Source organism: Tachyglossus aculeatus, chromosome 16, assembly GCF_015852505.1.
Source record: "Tachyglossus aculeatus isolate mTacAcu1 chromosome 16, mTacAcu1.pri, whole genome shotgun sequence".
In the NCBI taxonomy this organism is placed as follows: Eukaryota; Metazoa; Chordata; class Mammalia; order Monotremata; family Tachyglossidae; genus Tachyglossus; species Tachyglossus aculeatus.
In genome coordinates, this window is record NC_052081.1 from 544,361 (window position 1) to 566,082 (window position 21,722).

At 54.9% G+C, this 21,722-nt stretch overlaps 1 protein-coding gene across 1 annotated transcript; it reads right to left on the reverse strand.

The window, feature by feature from the left end:
• Nucleotides 1-346: 346 nt before the first annotated feature.
• On the reverse strand, nt 347-18,715 carry WARS2 (tryptophanyl tRNA synthetase 2, mitochondrial). Its single transcript, XM_038757869.1, has 6 exons — nt 18,626-18,715; nt 9,727-9,984; nt 6,910-6,990; nt 6,347-6,432; nt 2,856-2,974; nt 347-1,421 (listed from the first exon to the last, which is right to left on the reverse strand). Exons 1-6 carry the CDS (start codon nt 18,713-18,715, stop codon nt 973-975), a joined length of 1,083 nt encoding a protein of 360 aa, XP_038613797.1. The 3' UTR covers nt 347-972.
• Between the last annotated feature and the right edge of the window lie 3,007 nt (nt 18,716-21,722).

The following is a 21,722-nucleotide window of genomic DNA, read 5'->3' on the forward strand; positions in this document are numbered from 1 at the left end:
ATCTCGAGGAGCTCTCAACCTCTGGGTCTTCTCATCCAGCAGCCTCCACTCCAGGGGTCTTTCCAAGCCCTGCCTGCTGGGGGACCTCGAGAGAGCCTGGAAGGAGGCGCTCTCCTGACCCCCACCCTGTCCAGCTGATGGAGCTTCTGGAGGCAGAAGGGGTCTGACAAACGCTTCCTTTCCCTACGGCCTGGTCAGGCCTAGGTCTGGAATGGGTCTCCTGGTTCCCGCCCCCCTGGTGGCCATGGCATCCTGGGGCGAGGGACATCAGGATCATCGATCCCACTTCTTGGGAGGGGAACAGGGAGGCTGACGGCCTTACTCAGTGACACACAGCAACCCGACAGTCAGTTACGGTTTGTGTTGGACTGGATCCTCAGTACAGCCTTGTTATCATCCCTGACATCCTGGTGCGAGAAATGCAAGAAGTCCAAGGAAGTGGTGAGGTCCACAAGGCCTGCCTACCAGGGCTCCTTGCACATGTGGGCCAGGAATGGCCACCAAATTCACCCTTAACATCGCCACCTTCCCTGACCCCATGGCTGCTTCTAGCCTCAATCCAGTCCTCCCTGAGGCTGGGAATGGAGCCCAACTCCTTTGGGGCATACCTTGAGGCAGCCCTCTTCCGGACGCTGCTGGGGCACCACTCAACAGCCCCTCCAGGGGGCTCCTGGCCTCTCCCTGACTTGGGGGCCGCGGCACGGCGAGGAGCCAGCTTGCTGCTGGCACATGCAGAGGGAAATACTGAGCAGACCTCAAAGAGCCCCAAGGAAGGTGCTCTTATGGAGCCCCAGGAGGTAGGGGCTGCCCTGGGGCTTTAATTGGCTCTGTCTCCCCAGCACAGCTGCATGGGGAACTGGAATGAAAAGGGAGAGACAGTGACCCCGGGTCCCAGACCCCAGCTCCTTGGACAATGTGCTCGGGGGGCCCAACTGGAAGACTACGTTCACCGGCCCTGGGACACCGGAGCAACTAGCAGAGCCCCACCAGTCTTCTGACCTCCTGGCCCACAGGCCCCGCAAGCTCTTTGGCGCGCTTGGCACCGGCCTGCAAGATCCCCTCCAGGTGTCCGGACTCCGCCCGGAGCCTCTCAATCTCAGCCCTGATGGGTGCAAACTTCTGAATGACGGCGTCAGCCACCAGCAGCTTGAAGCGTGCGGTGTCCAGCCCAGCACTCTGGCGGACCACCTCCTCCACAGTCAGCCCAGCCACTGCAGCGTGGATGGCGACCAGGTTGGACACCCCCTGGCGGGCTGCAGGGTCATAGGTCACTGCCGAAGTGCAGTCCGTCACAGCTTTGCGGAACTTGAGCACGATCTCCTCGGGGCTGTCGGTCACCTTCACCGTGGCCAGTCTGTCGGGGTCAGACTTGGACATCTTTGCCGAAGGGTCACGGAGGGACTTCACCCTCTTCGTTGAGGCTGACGAAATGATACAGAAAGCGGAGGTTGGGACTGACCACTCCGGGGCCTGGTGCACATCCTGGGCAAGTCTGAATTGGGACAAGGGAGTGGGGCAGGGCAGAGCAGGGCGGCCCAGCCCAGGTTGGGCCCAGAGACACTCCGTCCCCAGGCCTGGCCTGCCCCACCCCCATACACACCAGGCAATCACAAACCCTTACAGTGTAAATCCCTGGAGGGCAGGGACAGTGTCTTGTGAGACTGCTGCACTCTCCCATGCACTTAGTACAGTGCTCCAGCCTGCGCCCAGCTGATGGCAGTGCCATGACCCCAGCTGCATTTGCAGTTCTGGCTGTTTCCAAGGGACTGGGGGCAACTTCGATATAGCCCTTTCTCCACTCTGGCCAGCTGGAGCCGCAGGCATAGAGACCTGAACCAGGCTGCGGGGTCTTGGGCATGGGGACCCAGGGGCTCCACTCCTGCCCACCCAGGGCCAGAAGTCCCAGGCACTCACAAGAGCAGCTGGGCCCCTGGCGGCAGGGCCTTGGGGATTCATTCCATTATATTTATTTAGTGCTTACTGTGTCAGAGCACTGTACTAAGCGCTTGATGCCCAGGAAGAGGCGCTAAGCAGCACTGTGCTGCCCAGCTTTCAGATGGGGTGGTATCTGTTAAGCACCTACAGTATGCCAAGCACTGTATTAAGCATTGGTGCAGAAAGCACGGCTCAGTGAAAAGAGCCCGGGCTTGGGAGTCAGAGGTCATGGGTTCTAATCCCAGCTCCACCACTTGTCAGCTGTGTGACTTTGGGCAAGTCACTTAACTTCTCTGTGCCTCAGTTACCTCATCTGTAAATTGGTGATTAAGACGGTGAGCCCCAAGTGGAACAACCTGATCACCTTGTATCCTCCCCGGTGCTTAGAACAGTGCTTTGCACATAGTAAGCGCTCAACAAATGCCTTCATTATTATTATTATTAAACCACATAATTAGATTGGACACAGTCCCTGCCCGACATGGGGCTCACAATCTAAGTAGGAGAGAGAGCAGAATCTCCATTTTACAGATGAGGAAATTCAGGCCTAGAGAAGGTGACTTGACCCTAGAAGACACGGCAGGCAAGTCGGGGGTGACTTAGAACCCCATGGAGAATATTGTGCTGCCTCCTCTGGAGGCACAGTTAAAAGCAGGGGCATGAATGGGGCAAGGATGGGGCAGGGACAGGGCAGGAACTATGAACCCTAATTCCCAGAGCTCTCATCCAGCTACAAGGAGATGAAGTGATGTGATCAAGGTCACTAGGCATAGCCATCGCAGAGCCGGGATCCTGTCACTCAGTGTTTGGGGTAGGGGCTGAGTCGGGGGGAAGCTCCACTTGCTGCTCAGCCCCGGAGAGCCGAAATTCAAAGCAGCCACTGAAGAGGATTCCCGGGGGCCCATCGCCTTGCTACTTACTCAAAATGTACCTGGGCACGGGAAAGAATGGCCCAAACTTCTTGTTGAAGTTTTCAGCGACGTCCTGGGCCAATTCCATGTGCTGGACCTGGTCCTCACCGACGGGGACATGTGTGGACCTTCCATAGAGACACAGAAAGGGGAACTGTTTGGTGCTCTCAGCTTAGGGGGAAACAGCCCCTGGCCCGCACCCCTTGGGTGGTTCCCCCAGAGTGAGCCCGGAGGTGCCCATCTATCTAACCCAGCAATGAGGCTAGGGTGGCCATGGTGGCCACCAGGGGCCCATTCTGGATATCAGCCACAGTGCCACTGGTCCCCCTCCCCAACCCTCAGCCACACTTCCAACTTTATCGGTCAAATGGGTAAATACTCCTGTTTTCCCTCCTACTTGGACTGTGAACCCAGCTTACTGTAGACCTATCCCAGTGCTTAGTATAGTGCTTGGCACATAATAATAATAATGATGGTGGTATTTGTTAAGTGCTTACTACGTGCCAAGCACTGTTCTAAGCGCTGGGATAGATACAAGGTTATCAGGGTGTCCCACGTGGGGCTCACAATCTTAATCCCCATTTTACAGATGAGGTCACTGAGGCACAGAGAAGCTAAGTGACTTGCCCAAAGTCACACAGCACACAAGTGGAAGAGCCGGGATTAGAACCCACGACCTCTGACTCCCAAGCCCGTGCTCTTTCCACTAAGCCACGCTGCATAACACTTAACAAAGAACACAAATATTAATTATTAACTCTTCAATCCCTACCCTCTTCCTCTTCGGAGACCAGGCCACGGGAACCACTCTGTTCTCCAGAGAGCTGGATTGCGTCCCCGGCCAACCAGCAGCCCCACATCATGTGCACTGAGAGTGAGCTCCTATGTGCTTCTCCTCACTACTCTTAACAGCATCTCGCCCGTCCCCACCGGTCCCTGGGGTACTTGCCCGGAGCCTGGCCCCAGGGGTCACCCTGATCTCCCCGGCCCAAATGAGCCTGTGAAGGAGGCTATAATGCAATCACAGTAGCCCACCGGAAACCACTGTAGCCACTGAGGAAGACTGAAAAAACAATTACCATAAGCAATATGCTTTAAGCACATCAAAATGAACATTTCCACGTGTCAAAATGATTCCATATTCCCAGAGCCACACAGCCAAAAGGAAAAGACATTGGGTGTGCCGTGGGTCCTCTCCCTCTGTCCATCGGTTCTGCCTGCCAGTTCTACCCATTGGCTCTGCCCTCCTGTTCTCTCTTGACCCACACTGCTACTTGCGTCTCCTCCTCCAACCCTCAGTGCTAAATGGGTGTGGTTGTTCTTAGTAACATTTCTCCTGTCTTCCACTGCACACCTTGGCCTTCTCATCTCCTGTGGTTCTTGGCAGAGGCCACCCCTGCCTTCCCCCACCTTCACCTCCTGCCAACTGGCCAAGCCTCTTCCCCCATTTCACAAACGCAGCACACTTTCACCCAGAGGGACTCCAGCCATTCCCTCCCACAGACCCATGGAGGCCTCCGGTGGGCAGAGCTCCAACCCAGGCCTCTGCGGGGGAGAAGGTGGGGAGGGCGACGCGTCCAGGAGATGAAGGCATCAAGGCCCCTGCCGTAGAGGAGCTCACAGGCAGTGGGGGAGATGGGCAGCTCCCCCAACCCTCTCCCGGACCACGCCACCAGCCGGAGAGGCTCAGGACATGTTGGTTGTCTCTCCCTCATCTACAGCTCCCACTGGCAGTCACCACCCACGGAGGAGCGAGACTCTTTTCCAACGGTGCCCCGGCAGGTGACACCCAGCCCCAAAGCACCTGACCCAAGCTGGGATTCTCCCAACTGCATGAGGAGTTGTCAGGATGGAGTGAGTGGTCAGCCCGGACCCTTCCTCCCTCCTTAAAGGAGGCAGCGCCTCCTAGCAGAGGCCTTCGGCTCAAGGTGCCTGGTGTTGTGGGCGAACAGCCCCCGAGGGCCGGGCTCACTTCAGTGAGCCGATCCGGTGGTGAGGTGGGGCGAGAGACTCTATTACTGGCTCACACATGGTAAAGGGATTCATACTGTACTTTCCACAGACTGGCTGGGAGAGCAACAGGGGCAGGAGAGTGGAAGAGGGTGAAGGGACACAGGCGGGGCAGAGCAAGGGCAATACTCTTGCCAAGAAGCAGAGTTGGAGCAAGTCTCGCTCTTCTCAGTGTCCAGAGCGCCTGGGGAGGGCAGGCAGCCAGGTAGGGACACTGCGCCCTTGTGCTACGAAGAACAGGAGGCATCTTAGGGACCCTAGGCTAGATTCCCATTTGTACTGACAGGGATTGGCTGAGGCTTCTGAGTTATGATTTGTTTCCTGAGGCTCCATCTGTAGGAACTAATCTCTCTCAGGTTGCACACATTAGGCAGGTCATGGGAAGGAAGGAGAGATTTTTCTCCACCAGATGTACGGAGTTTCCTGGTGTGTGGGACACTCGGAGTGCTAAACTGGATGGGAGTGTTCTGCTTACACGGTTGGGAGCAGTGCCCAGGGTGAGGATCTTCAAAGGAGAGGGGGTCTCCCCCAGAAGGAGCATGGAGCAAGGCTGCTGACATACAGGAGGAGGAGGAGAAGGAGGAGAAGCTGAGCCCTGGGTTGTTTCCCAGGGCCCTCCTGAGGGGGCAAGGTCTCCTACTCTTCTCGTCCGTCGCTCCCCCCTGCTCTTGCCCATCTGTTGAGGGCCCTGCTCGGCCCCACTCTCCACGGACAGAACCCTTTACTCCTTCGGATTTCTCATCTGGGGCCATCGCAGGCTGGGCTGCTCAGTACAGCAGGGCTCAGACCCACATCCCAGGTGCACGAAAAAACGGGCTGTGGCCTAATGGAGAGAGCACGGGGCTGGGAGTCAGAAGGACTTTGGTTCTAACCCCAGCTCCGCCACTTGTCTGCTGTGTGACCTTGGGCAAGTCACTTAACTTCTTTGTATCTGAGTTACCTCATCTGTAAAACTGAGATTAAGACTGAGAGCCCCATGTGGGACGTAGACTGTGTCCACCCGGATTAGCTTGAATCTACCCCAGCCCTTAGAAACTGCCTGGCACAGAGTAAGTGCTTAACCAATACCATAATTAAAAAAAACCCAGCAGAAGATATTCCAGTTGGATACAGGGAAGAGCCCACGGGGGAACAAGACCCTGGGCCTAGCTAATGATGACGATGATGATTATTATTATTATGATATTTGTTAAGTGCCTACTATGTGCTAGGCAGTACACTTAACACTGGAGTGAATACAAACAAATTGGGTTGGACACAGTCCCTATCTTACATAGGGCTCACAATCTTAATCCCCATTTTCCAGATGTAACTAAGGTAACTGAGGGAACTGTGGCACAGAGAAGTGAGGTGACTTGCCCAAGGCCACACAGCAGACAAGTGGTGGAGCTGGGATTAGAAACCATGACCTTCTGACGCCCAGACCACTAGACCATGCTGCTTCCAGTGGCCAGGCTAGGGGCCTGGAGTCTATTCTGGCTGCCTCTCACCTGTACAGCAGAATGTCTGCAGCCTGGAGCACCGGGTATGTGAAGAGACCCACGCTTCCATCCTGCCTCTTGTTGGCGCTCTTCATCTGGAGGGAGAAACCGGAGGAAGACCCAGATGTTCGGTGAACAACTTCTTGTGCTCCTGCCGACCCCCTGGCTCTTCAGAGCCAGTCCTTGGAGCCTAAGTGTTCCTGGGGACCCATTCTAGAGGGCTCTGCCCCTCCCACTCCCAACATTCTCAAGACATTCTAGGGAACTCCCCCCTCCACCACTCCTCACACCTTCCCTGATCCAAGGCAAGTCTTCACGGGGACGGCGCCACCCCCAAGACCCTGGAGTCCCATCAGCAGGGTGCTTGGGACCAACTGGCTATGGCCTAGCTGGTGCCCAGCACTGACCAGCCATGACCAGCCCAGCGCCCAGAGCTGGGATGTCTACGGTCCGTTTCCTCGAGAGGCAGCGGGCCAGTGGGCAACACTGAAGACAACAAGAAAGGAAAGGACCTTTACATGAGCTGGGTGGACTCACGCCTGCCTGCCCGCCCGCCCCCTGCCCCACCCTACCTTCCACTGAGGCAGGTGCTGGAGCCGTGGCAATCGGATCAGACAGCCCAAGATCCAATTCAATTCTGCATGTTCAGGCACCTGGAGGAACGATTTGAAACATTCTGGGTCACCGTGGCTGTGGCACTGCTAACTCAGGGCCATGATGCCCTGCAAGTGCTGCTCCCAACGTACCTGGAATACTGGATGCTCAAAAAAGGAGAAAAAGTGTGTCAGCAGGGCTAGGAAAGGTGCTGGAGCCTAGCCGGCTGGACCAAGTCTAACTAGTTGGATGGAGTCTTGCTGGCTGGACAAAGCCTGGACAGGTCAGGACTTCCAAACCCACAGGGGAATGGCCAAGATGACTCCAGCCTGGGGAGGAATTTGGGTCTCAGGCTTGGGCCCAACCTGGGCCAGGAGCCTGGGGCTAGGGTGGGCCCAGGCCTGGGTCTCCCCCCAGTAGCAGCCAGGGTATTTACTAAAGGCCAGTGGAGGGCCAAGCTTTATTAGTCAGCCTAGGGCAAAGCACTGTACTAAGTGCTGGGTAAAAAAAAACCAGGTGAGAATTGGACCTGGTCTCTGGCCCCCAAGTGAGAGGCTCTGGGGGTTGGAGAGGAGTGCATTGCGAAGCTGCACTCTGGGTTGCCTGGGTCTGGGGGAGCACCAAAGGCCAGCCTGCAGAGCTGGGTCTCCCAGATTAACCATCCCCTCAACAGACAGCCACCCCTGCTTTCAGGAAGCCCTTGATAATCCATTAATTCATTATTGATTCATTCCCCTGTGTTGGCTCTTTTATCTGTTTTCACATTCTCTTAACTACTGTGGCTTTAAACTCCATGACGAGGTGGAATGTGCATTTAGCTTTTGTTGTACACTTCCAAGTGCTTAATGCCATATGAGGTCCTCAGTAAATAGCAATGCTACTGCGACTTTGTATTTATGCTTAATTGTTAGGTCCCTCGCTGCATTCACAGATGCCCTTGCATGGCACTCTACAGGCAGGGAGCACTTGGCAAGGCATTCCGCACACAGCAGACACAGTGGGTACCCGGTACCCAGAGGGCACCCAGCAGGTGGCCTGAACAGCACCCCACACAGAGCAGACACTCAATAAATATGGCCAACAATGAAGACCAAGATATCTAATTCCCCCACTGACATGATCCTGTCAGGAAGTGGGCTGAGGCTTTTAAAAAGACAATCAGGTGCACTTTGTCCCCTTTACGGCTCCTTCCAGAAAGCAGCAATTTCACGCCACGTTACTTTCATTAGCCTCATCAGCGCATGACAGACCTCTGTGCAGGAAGCCTGGTTTGCGAGTTCGATTTCCATTAGGAAACCCAAATCAACTGATGCCACTGAATCCTGTGCCACCTACTAATAATGTCTCTGGCTCTGTTGTAGGGTGTGGTGGAGAGGAAGGTGTGCCTCCCCGCTGCCCACAATCCGGTGCTCCAGAGCTCTTCATGGATCCAACTGCTTCATGACAACTTCCAGCCCCTTTGGGCCGCGTTGGGCTGTTACTCTGGGTTGGCTGTGCCTCTTCTCTCCCTACGATGTGCAAACATTCTGCCTTTCCCCAGAGGACAGTCAGCCCTGGAGACTGGGATCACCCAAGGGCCGAGTACTGAGGCAAGGAAATTCCCAATTTCCACACCCGCCCCACACAGAACCCCCAGTCCCTAGAGGAGGCTGAGGCAGAAGACATCAGTGCTAAGTGGCAGAATCTTCACAATTCCCCCTTTCTATGTCACCCTCCTGGCTGCTGCTCACCCAGCTTGGCCACGCAATTTCTCCCTCCCAGGAACTCACCATGTTTCCCCAAGCCTTACTGCCCCTTGGCTGCCTCTCAACTCAGGACCCTGAACCAGCCCTGATTTGTCCTTTGATCTGAGTTTCCTGGGGCCAAAACCCAAATGGGCCGCACTGAAGGGCGAGTAGGGAGGGGCTGAGCCCAGCCATGGCTGCCCCGGCTTCCTGTCCCAAACAACCTCTCCCCGCATAACCCGGACCACAGCTCCAGCTGGGAGCCTGCCAGACCACCACTGTCTCTGACAGAAAGGCAGGACCCAAAGTTATGGTCTTCACCTTTTATCTGCCATCTGCAGGGGGATTAAAATGCAGGGAGGGGAGGGAGCCCGAGGATGAGATGGGGGGGAGTCTGGGAGACCTCGTCTCTGAGCCAGCTGTGGCAATCAGACAGGATCTCACCCAGGTCTGCTGGACGGAGATGTCAATAGAATCTAAAGAAGGTTTAGAAAGCCCAGCGCCACACACATGCACCCTCTAAATCACGCACACACTTGCACACACACGCGCACACACACACACACACACACACACACACAAATGCATGCACACTCTCTCACACCCCTCTGAGAAGGGAGGCAGTCAGGGAAATCCTCACATATGGCAAGCACATTTTGAGGAAGCAATCTAACCAGAGGCCAGAGGGAGACAGAAAGAAAATAAAAAGAAAAATCTTTTGAATAACTCTAAATTGTTCCCGTCAGAGTGAGGAGAGATGGCAAAGAGCTGAGGGGAAACGGACTGAGCATTAGTGACATCAATCCCCTCTTAGGCGCTGGCAATCCCTGGGCACCGAAGGGCAAGTACACCAGAGACCTTCGTCACCACTACCCAGGGGAATCTGGGGCACCTTAAATCTCGGTCCTTCACCTCTACCCAGGAGGATCTGGGATGGAGGACATGGCAAGGTGAATGCAGGTCAGGGGCCACCTTGGAAAGAAGGGGCCAAGCAAGGGTCCCAGAAGCCATCCCCCTATCCGGTGGGCTGCACGCCAAAGCCAGCACTAACACCCAGCCCAGGGCACTGACCTGGGACTGCTGGAAGAGGATGCACTTGCCTGGGTCGATGCCGCAGGCCAGCAAGGCGGCCGCCATGTCCAGGGTACTCTGGCGCAGCACGGCCGGGTCCTGGGGCAGGGTGAGAGAGTGTAGGTCCACAATGCACAGCAGCATCGAGCGGTGCTGCTCCTGCAGCCGCACCCAGCTCTCGATGGCCCCCAGGTAGTTACCCAGGTGCGGAATTCCTGTGGGCTGGATGCCTGAGAAAACGCGCCAAGCGCCCGAGTCCTGAAACGATGAAACACACCGGTGAGCAGTGACCCCTGGAGTCGCCTTCTGGCTCGTGGACCTGCAGCCCACCCACCTTTCTTTCTCCCCCTCCCTCCCTCTGAGGACCTGCCAGTTGGGACTCTGGGGCCAGGGACCCTTGCCCGGCCAGCCGGGTTAAGCCACCTAGAGGTGGGGGTGAGAGGGCCCCGTCCTCCCCTCTGGAAGGGGGACAAGGTGCTTCCAATCCTGTCGTGTTCTGCATCCAAGGCAGCGGTGAGGGCGAGGACAACCAATCCTGCTCCTGACCCCAAATCCCTTTTGCCGATCATTAAAAAACACTGCCCTGGCCTTGGCTGCTTTCCTCAGCCTTACTGAGGACATAACTGGCCAGCCTTACTGAGGACATAACTGGCCTACACCAATTCCTATGAAAAAACTCGAGATGATAAAGTCTGGCAATGACACATGCTTGATGCCCGGCAGCAGACTGCTGCTGCATGGTCAGTGAGCTGTGCAAAGCCCCCGGGGGGCAGAAGTGCCCCATAGACCCAGCCGGTGGGGGGGGTGGCAGAGCACCCCAACTGTGGCTGCCCTGAGAGCTCACAGCCACAGCCAGTGGTGGAAGGGGAAGGGGTCGGGGCAGAGCCGGGGACTGTGGTCGATAGACCGTCAGGGCGGTGCCCCAGCTGGGGTCAACATGGCCCTTTTTGAGGCAAGTGATGTGAGGATTGGAGAGGCCACAGCGGCGCAGGGCTGGGCAGCTCCAGGCCTGATGATGGCCTCTGTGGAAGGCGCATAGCATTGGGCTCTCCACCTGCACCTGCAGCCCAGACAAGCCATGGGGGATGGGCACACAGACCAGAAGCGGGAGGGGAACAGAGTTGAGTCTGCAGGTGAATGAGAATGCAGAATGCCTCCCAGAATGCCTCATGGCCCTTTGGGTTCTGGGGCAGGGGGTGGGGACTGAGATGGTCCAGGACAGAGTGACAAAGGACACACAGACCCACCCCGCCTGCACTGCCCGAAGACTGATCTTTGGCCGGCAGCCACAGGCCCTCTCCTTCACCCTGCAACAAGAGGGAACTTGGCAACAGCAAAGCCTCAAGAGCACAGTGCTTCAAATGGGAAGACCTGGGAGTAAGCCAGCTGGCGGGGTCGGCGTGGGGCTCCCGGGCACGGGGATGCTTTGACGTAGCGGGCAGTGAGGACAGATGGGAGAAGAGAGGTCCCCATCTCGGAGGGCTCGAGCAGAAGGGCCCTGGGATGGGAACCACGTCTGGTCCAGAGAGGGCTGACTGGGGTGGGTAAGAGCCAAGGACTGGAGAAGCGGATGGTGAGCCAGCCGGGGTGGAAGCCACCGCCGGGGGCCGTCGGAGACTCTCCCAGAGAGGTGCCCCCACAGCAGGTAGACTGGGAAACACGCTAGACCACGGCCGTGGGCCAGACGCGACCTCATACTCCGTTTCCACTCCAGTGTGTTCCCCCAGTCCACCAGGGAGGTGCGGGGCACCCAGTGAAATGCTTGGCTGGATCTGTGAGGTGCTGACAGAGCAGGTAAATGGGCTGCGGTCCTGAAAGCCTGCTTTCCGGCAACATCCAGAGGCAGCCGTGCTCCTCGGCCTTCCCGCCAGCTTCCTGCGCAACCCAGCGGGCGGCCGCTCTGCTCGCGCCGTGAAATCATCCGGCTGGAATGTGCTCTGGTGGGGCCGGGCACTGGAAAAGCCAGCAAAGAGGAGGGGGCCCAGTTTGCATCCCACCTCCTGGGGCAGATGCCATTCTGAGGGGCGATGCCACCAGCACCTCCCTTCCAACCTGCCCAGGCGTATGGCTGTGGCCAGCCTCCCCCAAGGCCGTGAACCCAGCCACTGCCCATGCTTGGGCTGGACAAAGGCCGGAAGAATCAGCCCTTGCCTTGACCGTGGCCACAAATGGTGAGCTGTCAGCAACGGGCCATGACTTGCCCCAGAAACTCCTGGATGCCCCCTCCGTGACCTTCTTCGACCCCCAGGGGTCCCCCAGGGGTTCATTACCACTCTCCTCTGCCAGTCAGACGTCCGGCAGAGTCTGGATTCTGAACCATAGCCTTAGTCAGCTCTTCCAGAACTGGGCAACACCCCAGGCCCGATGGGGCGGGGGGAACCCCGTGCGGCCCAGTGGGCACGGTCTGCACAATACTTTGGAGATGGCCAGGGCATGGTCCCAAGGCCTAGATGTTGTTTTCACAGACCTCACAAAATTGTCTGCTAGACTGGAAGCTCTTAGAGGGCAGAGGTTGTGTCTTCTAACTCCACTGTGCTCTCCCCAGCACTCAGGACAGTGCTCTGCACACCACAGATGCCTAGTAAATTCAACTGCCACTGCTGCTGCCACTCCTACTCTATCCAATCTGGAGCCCTGGATTCTGTGTGGTAAGTCGGGTAAGTCCGGCAAGTTCTGAGATGGTTCCATGGCAGCCCGGCTGGTGGGTCAGAACCGGAGACGCCTCATCTGACTCACTCCACCGTTAGAGGGCTGATGGCTGGACAGACGGTTCAGATCCCCTGAATGTGGTCCACGCGGCCCCACTGGAGGATGCCACATGGGACCAGGATCCTGGGGCCAGAGTCCTCATCCCCTAAGCACAGCCATGCCAACGCCCTTGGGCAGAAATCTGGGGCCAGCGGGTTCTGGGAGCTGCCACACTTTCAGAGCTCAACTTGCGAGAGGATCATGGCAAACTGAGACTAGGCAGAAGCCATGCAGGGAGCTGTTGATGGCTAGCACAGCCCTGACCACGGGCACTGGCCCAGCCTGGGTAGTCCCACTGGGGGCTTCACCCATAGTTTGGGCTCCTAGCACCCCGTAGCATGGATCCCTAACCCCTGCAGACAGGCTCCGCCACCTGGGACAGCACCTTTCGAGGGCATCAGTCTCACGGGGTGGCTGGTTCCCCAGGAAATGGGGGCCACACCCCACAGAAGCAGTATGGCCTAGTGGATAGGGCACAGATGCTCGGGAAAGTGGAAAGAGGCCAGGTCTGGAAGTCAGAAGGACCTGGATCCTAAGCCTAGCTCCACCACTTCTCTGCTGTGTGACCTTAGGCCAATCGCTTAGCTTCTCTGGGCTACAGTGACTTCATCTGTAAAATAGGGATTAAGACTGTGAGCCCCATGTGGGACAAGTACCGTGTCCAAACCGATTTGCTTGCATCCACCCCAGCACTTAGTACAGTGCCTGGCACACAATAAGCGCTTAAGGATTACAATTATTATTATTATTACTACAATCAGGTGCCAAAGATGGCTGCGACTCTCGGGCCTGAGGGGAGCGGCGAGGCTGAGCCAGCATTAGCCCTGGACCCAGGTGGTGAGGGGGTGGCGGGGGCCGAGGGAAGAGGAAGAGGGAGGGAACTGTTGCTGACACGTGCAGCGGGGAAGATGGATGGCTTTGCGCTCGGGTCTTCCCACTAGGCCAGCCAGCTGGGGGCACGGTCGGCGGAGGTGCCGGGCAGGGGGCAGTAACATACACTAACAGGCCGCCCCACAGCACTGATTAATGAGCCCGCGGCCCCGGCACCAGACACCCTCCCTCCACAACCACAGTTCACAGGCATTTCTTTCTGCAAGGCTTTCAGCAAGGGTAGCAGTTCCTGCCTCCTCTCGTTTGGGCTGTGGCGTACGGGGGTCAACGGAGGGAGGAAGAGGTGTGTGGAGGGAAAAGCTGGGGGTGGTTGGGGCACGCATGTGTGCATGTAAAGAGACATGCGTGAGAGTTCGTGGCATTACGGCGAACAGGGCATGACGCTGAATCAATCTAGTTTGAATAGCTCCTTCCTTTCCCAATCACTCCCCGCCAGCTGGCTGAAATCGCAGGCAGGGATCGTGCCTACCAACCACATGGCTGCCCCCTAGATTCTGCACTAAGTACTCAATAAATACCACTGACTAACTGGAACCCCTGTTCCTGCCCCAGACAGACGAAGCCCGGGACCCTCTGCAGATCAAGAGGCTCCCAGAGGGTCTCTGTTCACCCAATATCAGGGGGAGCAGAACTACAGAGAGAGGTGGGGGGAGTGGAAAGGAGGACCACCTGTCCCTGGAGCCCAAGCTCCGGTCTGCCAACCTGCTGATGAGCACCCAAGGCCCCTCCTGCCCAGTTTTACTGGGAAAATGCTTCAACTGCCACTTTGGACAGATCCTGGTCATAGCCCCTGCTGTACTTCGGCAAGGCATATTCATCAGCGTGAGCGCTATTACTCTTGGAGGAAAGTCAGAAGACCTGTGATCAAGTCCTGCTCCACCATTGGCCCACTGTTGTTTTGTTCTGTATTATTTTATGTTATTTGTCAAGCACTTACTTTGTGCCAGGCACAAAGTACTAAGCACTGGGGTAGATAAAAGCTAATCAGACCCATGTCCCAAATGGGGCTTACAGTCTTAATCCCCATTTTACAGATGAGGTAACTGAGGCACAGAGAAGTAAAGTGACTTGACCAAGGTCACACAGCAGAAAAGTGGTGGAGCCAGTATTAGAATTCAGGTCCTTCTGACTCCCAGGCCTGTGCTCTATCCACTAGGCCATGCTGCCTCTCTATGTCTCTGGACCTCAGTTTCTTCAACTGTAAAATGGGGGTAAGACAGATTTTTGAAGCCCATAAGGGGCAGGAGCTCTCTACCCCACTACTTGGCACAAAAGAAAGAGTTTAATAAATGACATTGATAAAAATGACAAAAGTCTTGGTTTCCCCCAACTCTGGTAAAGTGGATGGATAGGGCTGGTCTCAGCCCCTGCCCCTTAGGGGCCACCTGGTCAATGCCGGAATCAGCAGCCTTAATCCGTAGCCAGCGTTCCCAAGGCCTGGGATACTTTCTATCGGCACCATTCACCCCGGCCTCCCCTACAAACTCCCATTCCACGTTACCAATGCAGGCTGGGGAAAGCAGAGAAAGATTATTCTTTGACCATGGGGAGTCTGAAGACGAGAAACGGAGAATAGAACTGTAAAAATAACCTAGCCCTGGCCAGGCCCCTGTATGGGTTCGATTCATTTGAAGGAATGTTCTGTTTGCTGAATTGGGACCCTTGGAAAATAAACGGTCACCTACAGTCCTGGGCCAAGCCTTAGGGTCGGCCCGTCTCCTCCCACCAAAACCCCAGGACGCAAGCCGAAGAACCTCAAACGACAACAAACAGCAGCTCAGCTATGGCCCCCCTGAAGCCATCTGCCCCAGCACAAGATACCTGGGGGGCGGGAGGGTGGGGGCTGGGCAAGGGAGGATGGTAAGTTATGAGGCTGATACTGGAGGGAGGGAAGAGACCATTAGCAAAATTATTCATTTTTCATTTTAACCGAGTTTTGCTTTTGAAGCATAAAAACCTATGAATAAAGAATTTCCAAGTGTCTGACCTAAGCTTCTACCATACGGCTTAGTACAACAGCAGCGTGGCTCAGTGGAAAGGGCCCTGGCTTTGGAGTCAGAGGTCATGGGTTCAAACCCTGGCTCCGCCAATTGTCAGCTGTGTGACTTTGGGCAAGTCACTTAACTTCTCTGTTCCTCAGTTACCTCATCTGTAAAATGAGGATTAAGACTGTGAGCCCCCCGAGGGACAACCTGATCACCTTGTAATCTCCCCAGCGCTTAGAACAGTGTTTTGCATGTAGTAAGTGCTTAATAAATTCCATTATTACTATTAATAAGCACTTAATAAACACCACTAAAAAGAGAGGGGGGGGGAGGAAGGGGAGACAATGTTTATGTATTCTCCCCTTAGCACCTAGTAAGCATTCCCCCTTCAAAGTCTTATTGAAGACACATCTCCTCCCAGATGCTTTCCCTGATAAAGCCCTCCTTTTCTCTTCTCCCACGCCTTTCTGTGTTGACCTGACTTGTTCCCTTTACTCATTCCCCTCCCAGCCCCACAGCACTTCTGTCCATATCTGTAATTTATTTATTTATAGCAATATCTGTCTCCCCCTCTAGACTGTAAACTCATTGTGGGAAGGATATGACTCTGCTTATTGTTGTATTGTACTCTCCCAAGTGCTTAGTACAGTGCTCCACACACAATAAGCGGTCAGTAAACATGACTGAATGAAAGTTTCATGGGGCTATTACTATTAAAAATCGACCGAGAGAGCTTCTGTCGCTAACAGCTTTTCCTATCTAGAGAAGCAGCGTGGCTCAATGGAAAGAGCACGGGCTTGGGAGTCTAAGGTCATGGGTTCAAATCCCGTCTCCGCCAACTGTCAGCTGTGCGACTTTGGGCAAGTCACAACTTCTCTGTGCCTCAGTTACCTCATCTGTAAAATGGGGATTAAGACTGTGAGGCCCCCTGTGGGACAACCTGATCACCTTGTATCCTCCCCAGCGCTTGGAACAGTGCTTTGCACATAGTAAGCGCTTAACAAATGCCATTATTCTTATTAACCCCCTCCCGCGACGGTCCTGGGTGGCCAAACGCCGGCTGGCAGCCAGGCGGCCCGACTCTGCACGGGGCGCTGGTGCCACTGCCCGGCAATCCGGTGACTCGGACCCGGACCTGGGCTCGCCGGGCGAGGCTTGGCAGGCCGCCCTGTCCCCGGTCACCAACCTCACCCTCGGGGCACCGGAGCGGGCGGGGGAGAGGTCACTCATTAATTCAATCATATTTATTGAGCGCTTACTTTGTGCAGAGCACTGTACTAAGTGCTTGGGAAGTACAAGTTGGCAACATATAGAGGCGGTGCCTACCCAACAGTGGGCTCACAGTCTAGAAGGGGGAGACAGAGAACAAAACAAAACATATTAACAGAATAAAATAAATAGAATAAATATATACAAGTAAAATAAATAGAGTAATAAATACGTACAAACATATATACGGGTGCTGTGGGGAAGGGAAGGAGGTAAGGCGGGGGGGATGGAGAGGGAGAGGAGGGGGAGACTGTACAAAAGTGCTTGGGAAAGTACAATACAACGATAGTGACATTCCCTGCCCACAATGAGCTTACCATCTAGAGGGGGAGAGAGACATTAAACTGGGCCCATTACTTGCACTGGACTCAATCAATCGTATTTATTGAGTGCTTACTGTGTGCAGAGCACTGTACTAAGCGCTTGGGAAGTACAAGCTTCCCAGAGAAGCAGTGTGGCCCAGTGGAAACAGCACGGGCTTTGGAGTCAGAGGTCATGGGTTTGAATCCCGACCACCACATATCTGCTGTGTGATCTTGGGCAAGTCACTTAACTTCTCTGGGCCTCAGTTCCCTCATCTGTAAAATGGGGGTGAAGACTGTGAGCCCCACATGGGACAACCTGATCACCCTGTATCCTCCCCAGTGCTTAGAACAGTGCTTTGCACAAAGTAAGCGCTTAACAAATGCCTATTATCATTATTATTATTATTATTATTATTACAAGCTGGCAACATATAGAGACAGTCCCTACCCAACAGGTCCCTACCCAACAGTGGGCTCACAGTCTAGAAGAGGGAGACAAGGAACAAAACCAAACATACTAACAAAATAAAATAAATAGAATAGAATAGGTCACGGGAGGGGGCTGCCGTCATCAGGCCGCTCAACCAATCGTACGGCTAGTGGCGGAAGGGGCATGGTCCCGGCGGCAGGGCGGACGGATAATAATAATAATAACCATAATAATGACATTTATTCATTCATTCGATCGTATTTATTGAGCACTTACTGAATGCAGGGCACTGTACTAAGCGCTGGAGAGGTTACAAGGTGATCAAGTGCTGCTGCCCGGATTATCTTTGTCCAGAAACGCTCTGGGCATGTTACTCCCCTCCTCAAAAATCTCCAGTTGCTACCAATCAATCTGCGCATCAGGCAGAAACTCCTCACCTTGGGCTTCAAGGCTGTCCATCACCTCGCCCCCTCCTACCTCACCTCCCTTCTCTCCTTCTACAGCCCACCCCGCACCCTCCGCTCCTCTGCCGCTAATCTCCTCACCGTGCCTCGTTCTCGCCTGTCCCGCCGTCGACCCCCGTCATCCCCCGGGCCTGTAATGCCCCCAATCCCTCCGCACATCCGCCAAGCTAGTTCTCTTCCTCCCTTCAAGGCCCTACTGAGAGCTCACCTCTTCCAGGAGGCCTTCCCAGACTGAGCCCCCCTCCTTCCTCTCCCCCTCGCCCCCCCTCCATCCCCGTCTTACCTCCTTCCCTTCCCCACAGCACCTGTATATATGTATATATGTTTGTACATATTTATTACTCTATTTATTATTATGCTTGTACATATCTATTCTATTTATTTTGTTAATATGTTTGGTTTTGTTCTCTGTCTCCCCCTTCTAGACTGTGAGCCCACTGTTGGCTAGGGACTGTCTCTATATGTTGCCAACTTGTACTTCCCAAGCGCTTAGTACAGTGCTCTGCACACAGCAAGCGCTCAATAAATACGATTGATTGATCCAGTTGTCCCACGGGGGGCTCACGGTCTTAATCCCCATCTTGCAGATGAGACAGCTGAGGCCCAGAGACGTGAAGTGACTTGCCCAAAGTCGCCCAGCTGACGATTGGCAGAACCGGGATTTGAACGCATGACCTCTGACCCCAAAGCCCTTGCTCTTTCCACTGAGCCACGCTGCTTCTCGGGATGAGGGGCCCGGGGCCCCGAAGCCGAGCCGGCAGGGTGGCGGCCGCCGTCCCGGGTCCCGGGGGTGGCTCGGGCGGTTACCTGGGAGACGGGACCGGCTTCGGCTCCGCCACGGAAGGCCCGGGCGAGGGAGCGTGCCCTCCAGGCGCTCCGCACCGCGCGCAGCGCCATCTTCACCGGGGCGGGAGCAGACGTCACCCGGCCTGGCGTCACTCCGCAAGGCCTCCCGGGCCCGTCATGTCGTCGCAGGACTGGGGGCCCAAGGCGGGGCGGAGACGGGGCGGAGCTGAGGCGGAGGCCCGGACCCGCTTTTTCTCCGCCGGGCACGGCTCTTGTCTTTTCTTCGGCTCCCCGGGGAAACGCGGCCTGGAGGAATCCGGCCCGCTCGTTCATTCAGTCGTATTTATTCAGCGCTTACTGTGGGCAGAGCACTGGGAGAGTACAGTGGCTCAGTGGAAAGAGCCCGGGCTTCGGAGTCAGAGGTCATGGGTTCAAATCCCGGCTCCGCCAATTGTCCGCTGTGTGACTTTGGGCAAGTCACTTCACTTCTCTGGGCCTCAGTTCCCTCATCTGGAAAATGGGGATTAAGACTGTGAGCCCCCTGTGGGACAACCTGATGGCCTTGTAACCTCCCCAGTGCTTAGAACAGTGCTTTGCACATAGTAAGCGCTTAATAAATGCCATCATTATTATTATTATTATAATAGAACAGTAAACAGATACATTCCCCGCCCACAAGGAGCTTACAGTGCGGGGGCGTTGAGAGCGAAGGGATAGACATTACTATAAATAAATAAATAACAGATATGGGCATACGTGCTGTAGGACTGGGAGGGAGGATGAATAAAGGGATTAGGAGCTTACCTGTTTCCCTGCACATAAAACACAATCAATCAATCAATCAATCAATCGTATTTATTGAGCGCTTGCTGTGTGCAGAGTACTGTACTAATCAATCAATCAATCGTATTTATTGAGCGCTTGCTGTGTGCAGAGCACTGTAGTAAGCGCTTGGGAAGTCCAAGTTGGCAACATATAGAGACAGTCCCTACCCAACAGTGGGCTCACAGTCTAAAAGGGGGAGACAGAGAACAAAACCAAACATACTAACAAAATAAAATAAATAGAATAGATATGTACAAGTAAAAAAAATAAATAGAGTAATAAATATGTACAAACATGTATACATATATACAGGTGCTGTGGGGAAGGGAAGGAGGTAAGATGAGGGGTATGGAGAGGGGGACGAGGGGGAGAGGAAGGAAGGGGCTCAGTCTGGGAAGGCCTCCTGGAGGACGTGAGCTCTCAGTAGGGTCTTGAAGGGAGGAAGAGAGCTAGCTTGGCGGATGGACAGAGGGAGGGCATTCCAGGCCCGGGGGATGATGTGGGCCGGGGGTCGATGGCGGGACAGGTGAGAACGAGGCACGGTGAGGAGATTAGCGGCAGAGGAGCCGAGGGTGTGGGGTGGGCTGTAGAAGGAGAGAAGGGAGGTGAGGTAGGAGGGGGCGAGGTGATGGAGAGCCTTGAAGCCGAGGGTGAGGGGTGTGTGACTGGTTGGCCATCCAAGTGGCCAATGCTCTATAAATAAAGATAAAGCTTCCCAGATTGTGAATGACCTGTTTTCAATATCCACCCCAGGCAGTCTTCGGGCAATAAAATACGCTGTATCCCAGGGATGTAGGCCCCCAACCACCTCCTCTTACCCCAAGGCGTGGGGGCAGCCAGTATCCCTGACACTGAATGAGTTGTCCTGGGACCTGAGTTGGGGTAAGCTTAGCTTGGGGAGGGAGACTGTGAGGTCAGAGAGTTGCCCAAAGGTGGCCGGTGGGGCAGCTCAGGGTGTTGGATGGGAGGTGGTGGTGGGGGGGGGGGGGATGCTTCTGCACAGCCTTTCAGTGCCAGAGTCAGCAGCCCAGTGGCCCTGGCCAAAGGCTGGCACCACCACCATGCTGAACTGGACCTTGAGCCCCTCAGGTTCAGGGCTCCCAAGGCGGGGGACGAGCCTTCCTCAGTGGGTTGCTGACAGTGGAGGAGGAGGAGGCCCCAGGCAAGCAAGGGTGGCAGGACTGGAAACTTTACAGGGGCAAAGGGAAATGAAGTGTGGTGGGGGCAGGGAGGGTGATCAGGCTGATAATAATAATAATAATAATGATGGTATTTGTTAAGCACTTACTATGTGCCAAGCGCTGTTCTAAGCACTGGGGGAGATATGCCAGGCTGAATGCTCTCCAGGAGCCACAGGCTGTGTGCCAGACCTGCCTCATGAAGCAGCTGCAGTCCAAGACATGGGCTTCCAGGAACATTCTTTGTCACCCCACAGAGCTAGAGACATGGGGAGCGATGGCAAGGACTCTCTCCCATTTCTGGGGAACACAACACCCTCTGGCCCCAAACACCATTGCAGTGAATGAACAGTGAAAAGACTCTTTGTCCTCTTCCAAGTGCTTAGCACAGTGCTTTGTACACAATAAGCGCTCAATAAATATGATTGATTGAATAAACAGTGAAAGGACAGTGCAGTGTCATCTCAAAGGCAACAGGACATCATGTAGCCCAGAGCCCACCACAGCCGGCCCCAGGCAGATGGGCAGCAGGCAGGAGGGGGCAGCTCTCCTAGGCTACAACACTTCAATCAATCAATCAATCATATTTATTGAGCATTTTCAGTGTACAGAGCCCTGTACTAAGTGCTTGTGAGAGTATTCAATTCAATTCAATCGTATTTATTGAGCACTTACTGTGTGAAGAGCACTGTACTAAGCCCTTGGGAAAGTACAATACAGCAATGGAGAAAATCCCTTTGACAACAAGCGCACAGTCTACAACACAACAAAGAAACAGTAGACACATTCTCTGCCCACAATGAGCTTACAGTTTAGATGGGGAGACAGACATTAATCTAAATAAATAAATTACGGATACGTACCTAAGTGCTGTAGGGCTGAGGGAAGGGTGAAGAAAAGGAGCAAATCAGGTCAACACAGAGATCAGGAAACCTGGAGGAGGAGGAGGCGGTCAGACAACAGCCAGGCCCTACAGGGATCAAAACCTGAGACTTAGAGCTCCAGGTGGGCTGGGAACTGGGTCCCATCTGTTGATCTTGTGTCTCCCCCAGGACTCAGCACAGTGCTGGGCATGTAATAAGTGGTTAATCAATTCCAACCTTAATTATTCCCAT

Coding starts and splice junctions, on each gene's coding strand:
- WARS2 (XM_038757869.1), bottom strand. CDS start 18,715: ATGGCGCTGCGCGCGGTGCGGAGCGCCTGGAGGGCACGCTCCCTCGCC. Junction 6,433..6,909: donor AGCACCTGCCTCAGTGGAAG/GTAGGGTGGGGC, acceptor TTCTCCCTCCAG/ATGAAGAGCGCCAACAAGAG. Junction 1,422..2,855: donor CGTGCCCAGGTACATTTTGA/GTAAGTAGCAAG, acceptor TCATTTCGTCAG/CCTCAACGAAGAGGGTGAAG.